General features: G+C 37.9%; 1 protein-coding gene across 1 annotated transcript in view; it reads left to right on the forward strand.

Annotated features, from left to right (window-relative positions):
- Positions 1-4,803, forward strand: part of LOC104164929 (protein FAM184A-like) — a 14,598-nt gene extending 9,795 nt beyond the window's left edge. Inside the window, exons 9-10 of the mRNA XM_009704416.1 lie at positions 2,513-2,715; positions 4,442-4,803. Coding sequence (XP_009702718.1) covers positions 2,513-2,715; positions 4,442-4,523 — 285 coding nt within the window. The 3' untranslated portion in view covers positions 4,524-4,803. The remainder of the gene's footprint in view (positions 1-2,512; positions 2,716-4,441) is intronic.
- Positions 4,804-5,404: the final 601 nt, after the last annotated feature.

Below are 5,404 nucleotides of genomic sequence, written 5' to 3' on the forward strand. Positions count from 1 at the left end.
AGAGCAGCCGGTGAAGGCTCCTGTACGAGCAGGCGTAGTAGCCTCCCTGCCACTTCAAAAGCCAGCAGCATTCCTTCGTGAGGAACACGCATAGGCTGCGGTAGGGTACCTTAATTCCATTTCTTTTCACCACTTCAGGAGTGAAAATGAGTCCTCTGACATTTCCTTTCTCCTTGTGATAACCCGTAGGTTATTTCACCTGCGCGGAAGGGGAAGAGATTTGTCCCAGAGGCAGAAGGACTCGGGAAGGTTCTGAGGCAGAGGGTAACCCAAGGGGCACAAGACGAGCAGCTCAGATGCCCGAGAGCTTCGGTGATGAAAGTTCAGGCTCTGTTATTTCAGAGGCGGTCTGGCTCCCTGCTGGAGATCAGGCTGTGTTCGTTAGCTAAGTCTGACCGTAGTTTCACATCAGATCAGCGTATTTCCCACTTCTGCACAAACTCTGCTGCAAATTGTCAATATTCTCCAGTGTTTTTCAGGAGCCCAGCAGCTCCCATGAGCTTACCTGCGGATGCCTAACTTTTAGGCATAACTACATAAAAGAACTTAGTTTGGGCCCAGTAGAGACAATGCCAGGACTGCCTGACACAATCTGAATGCTTTGGTTTTATGTGGTAAAGATTGTCTGAAAATTTTGGAAGTTTGTCTGAACCACTCAAAGATGTGAAATGTAACCGTCAAGTATAGAAGCTTGTGTGTTCTGTGAAATCTGAAGTGTTTGGGAAAAGTACTTCCACATCAGATTTCCATAGTGATAATTCATATATTTTTATAATATTCTTCTGTCACTTAAAACTGTTTAGACTTTAAAACTGTCTTGTTTGCCAGAACATTTTGATCTCTCATTTCGTGAGTTGTGGGCTATGTTACTTTATTTTGTCAAAGCATGTGCTGTGTTACTGGAGAATGAATTACAAAGAAACTGAAAATCTCATTCTCTTTTCTTTTTTGTAATAAAAAGGCAGAATTTATGAGTTACTACAGGCTTTGCATATTAATGCAAAATGACGGCCATTGCAGTACGTATTACAGCTTCTCTAATTTGTGCAATGGATCTGTTTAGTATGACATCGTTACCTCTGAAGTTTCTTAATACTTTGCATGAATTTCATGGAAACAATACGCACAATTTTGTCTCTCCAGATTTGACTGCTTCAGAAGCATAGATTCCTTTATAGAGAATAAGATACAAACTGTAGTATTTTTCTAAACGCTTACGTGGCTAATACACATTTTTGCAGAAAGGAGCCACCTATGAAGCACACAGATTTAACTACAGTGTGTTTAACACACCATTTTAATTACAGTGTGTTTTACTTTGCAGATGTATTTTACATACAGTTGGTTACTTTTACCAAACTATTTTTTCCACTGTAATATTATGTCCTGCTTCTTCAGCTACTACAGAAGAAGTAAAGTGTATGGGACAATCTTCGTTTAATCCTTTGCAGCTAATGATCTTTCACTGTGATGCTTAAAAAAGACTTTCTTCCGTTATAGCTTTCTGTTAAATTGTTGGGTTTTTTTAATTGTATTTTGACAGGCACATCCACCGGTGTGGGTACAATTAGTAGCATTTGCATCTGGCGAGGTCAGGCATTGAAATCAAAGCTAGCAGAGAGCTAAAGAGAAGAAAGCACGAACAAGCAATAGGACTCTCGGTCTGTCTCTGTTTGAACTTGTGCCCACCCTCGAATAGGGCAGCTCTTCTATTTCAAGTGGAATTCTGCTGGAAAATATTATATAGAAACAACATGAGATTCCACTTGTCTTTCACTTTATTTAGTTCAAATTTGTGTAGTTCATAAGCCCCTAAGGGGTTTTTCTCCTAGCTGCTTTGGTAGGGTTGCATATATGTAATTGAATGAAAGTATTTATTACCGATTCAAACAATACATAATTCATGAGAATAAATGAATCCGTTCATTCACAAATCCTATTTTTGGAAATAAGGCTTTTTTTAATATTAATATTTTATTGTGGACACAGAATATTTGACAGAAGTCAGAAAATACACATGGCATCCTGTCACAGCTCTAGAATTATTTGAGGCGTCCTTCTACATTAAAATATCTATAAAAGCAGAGAGGATAAATACCGATTCCTTTGATGTGTTATGGAGAGTAAAATAGTGACATAAAAATAAAATTCTTCAGTATTTTGAGTCCCTTGAAATGCTATCGGTAGGAGTACAGAGTGCCAAGAAAAGAAAAAGGTTCAGTTGGGCCACCTGGTGCCCAGAGGCGGTGGCTGTGTTGGCGTGCCCGCCCTGGCCTTTTCCTTCTGCAAGAGCCTGAACTCCTGTACAATAATTAGAAATTTGATTTTTCTGCGAAAATTTGTGGTGGCCAGGTCTGGTCAAAGCAAATAGTAAAGCTACAATGGGAGCTGTCCCAATCGCTCTCCTTCAATAAAACCCCAAACCAGCCATCCGTAAAACTTTTAAACTTGCAGATTTCCTCATCTGTCCTGGTGCACGAAGCCTTCCTTACCTTTGTTATTTTTAATGCAGCAAAAGAAGAAGAACGATAAATCAACAAACAGGTTTGTGAGTGTCCCCAATCTAAGTGCTCTGGAATCTAGCGGAGTGGTGGGCAATGGACATCCTAACCGCCTGGACCCCATTCCTACCTCACCCATCCACGATATTGAGTTCAACAGCAGCAAACCACTGCCACAGCCAGTGCCACCCAAAGAGCCCAAGACGTTTTTGAGGTGAGCACTGCCTCACCAATCTTTTTTTGTTCTTTTTTTTTCTTTTTTTTGCTTAACCCAGGAAAATTTTGCCTTCCTCTTGAGCCGAATCCCACTTGCTTTATGAACCTTTCAGAGGTACAAGTACTCAGGGCATTTTTAATTTTTACATTGTATTTGTAACCTCTTTATAGTATTCCTTTTTATTGTAGACCTTGTTGAAATGTGAAGTATTCTCTCACTTTTTCATAAGTCTTGAACTTTGAAAACCTCTTTAGATACTTTAATAGAATTCATGTGCTTCCAATTGTTTACATATATGAACAATTGTTTTAAATGTTTGTGTTATTTACCGATTGTCATTTAGGAATTGATAATAGCACAGAATTTCTTTTATTCGGTATTATGTGATAATGGTTTTTATGTAAGAAAACTATTTTCTGTGCTCCATGAATGTTTTGTGTTTCCCCTTTCCTCACCCCTATCGAATTGTTTCATCGGAGTAACCTTACTACAGCAACAGGAAACGTGCATGCTTGGATGCTTAGTGCTGAGCTTCCAGGAATCAAAACCAGCATTAAAGTCTCAAGTAATTCTCTCACAAAATAACATAGTGAATTGAATAACTTAAAAATGGCATTTTAGAGGCAGGATTTTAATCTTTTGGCTTTATGTGCCTACATATTAAGTGCACTGCAGTGCTGTACTCTGTAGTTAGTAGGTGCTGAGCTCTAACTTGGCAACTTAAAGCACTGTGTAATTACCAGTTCCACCGTCGGTTGTTTACCCTCTCCTTTGGTTTAATGCAAAAGACCACATACCTAGCAACTACTAATTACAAAAGGAAACAAATAATAGAATCTAATAAGGGAAAACAATCTATTTGAAGAAAACAATCTTTTTTTAAAACAAGTACTGTTGCTTATTTTTTTTCCTGTGCATGTGATGTGCATGAGTGTGCTTAGATACCTGTAGCATGCATGTGCATGAATTCATGGACCGTGACGCTGGCGTTTCCATTCCAAATTGGTTTGTGCTCTCTATTATCCAATAATACAGTAGGGATTATTTTATTGATGATTTCTATTGATAAAGGAACCCAATTGTGTAATTAAATCATTCTCTCTTGCTCATTTTACGAGAATTTTAAGTGTTCAAGGGGGAACCAAATCTTGTTTGCAGTGCAGCCGTTTCTTTTTTCCTAGTATACTAGCCTGATTTAAATGTGTGCATGAACAACAATGCAAGTGATATTTGTGATTGGTGTTAAGTATTAAAATAGTGCGTACTTTTGTTCAGTTGCCAACCAGTCTTTGTGAGCACATGTCTACAAATATGATGCTCGCATCATATTTTTGAAAATTAACTTTACCACAGGAAAAGGATGCTAAAAGAGGACCTCCTACAGTCACGCTTTTCCAAGAAAACTCTTTTTATTCTGAAAACCTGCAGCTGTTTATGAGATTTTAAATTCTGTTTTCCAAAATCTTATTTGCCCACCCTGTAATGTGGCTTCTGAACTGACTTGTCTGTGCTGCTGATGCTCTCCAATGGAGTGGATGATCACAGATCCTATAGGGAGACATTAAATCCTGTCCTGAGGCACACTGCTAATTAACCCAGGGAAAAACAGACCGTGTTCTCTACTGAATATTCTCTGCCATTTTTTTTCTTCCTAACATTTGTACTTTTTCTGTAGTTGTGGGATAATAGGGTATTGTGTTTTTTTTTCTTTCTGTGAATGTAGCCCTCCTCAGACTGACGCTTCACCAGTGGCTTCACCAGATCCACAACGCCAGGAGTGGTTTGCCCGATACTTCACGTTCTGAGAGACAACTTCTTTTTGTGGCACAGCGTGATGTGGACTGTTTATAAGAGCATGACCTTACGTAAACCCTCATGTGAACAAGCTTTCCTGTAATTTGTCGAACACTGTGAATGAGAAAGTATTTGTCTTTCTGATTTGAAACTGCACTGTATTTCATGTTATATTTGTTGGATTCACTTGACATGGTACTATATAATGTGTGTAATTATAACTATTATTTTTATTTAAAATGGAAGAATCTTTAAACTTTGTAATTACTGCATAATAAATTTTGGTAGAACAAACATAATGTTTTCCCCCTTTTTCCTATAAATGTGTTTTCTTTCATTTCAGGTAAGGCTTTTCCCCCCAAAAATAATGTAATTGCATGGATACTATGAATACAATTTAAATTATAAAAGGAAAAAGTATCTCTCTCTCACTCCCCAGTTTGGGCAGGATGTGTTTAATGCTTCCCAATTCTAGTCTGTTACTTTGTAGCAGTTTAAAAACTCTCTCTCTCTCTCACATTTAAAAGGAAGAACGTGAAATGAATTAAAACTAGTGTAGCTGCTAGCCTTCAGAGCAGAGTGATTTTGACAAGAGGATGAAAAAAGCCACAAATCAGGAGCTGTTCATTGGGGAGGGGGGCTGACTCCTTACCTGTTGCTCATGAGACTTTGCCATCTAGTTATAATCAAACATTTTTATCATTTAATTTAAACAGAATCTGTTCCTGCAAGTTATGTGTTTCTTTTATGAATATTAACAAAAACAAATACTTGAAACATTTAGGATACTGTACCAAGTATCTCCGCATAAATCAAGAATCTACATTTTGAGCATATAGTCCTGCTTTGGATAAAATTCAAGTCTGAAATGAGAAAAACACCAAACCAAAAC

The sequence above is a fragment of the Cariama cristata genome, unplaced genomic scaffold (assembly GCF_000690535.1).
Source record: "Cariama cristata isolate BGI_N322 unplaced genomic scaffold, ASM69053v1 scaffold20647, whole genome shotgun sequence".
Lineage (NCBI taxonomy): Eukaryota > Metazoa > Chordata > Aves > Cariamiformes > Cariamidae > Cariama > Cariama cristata.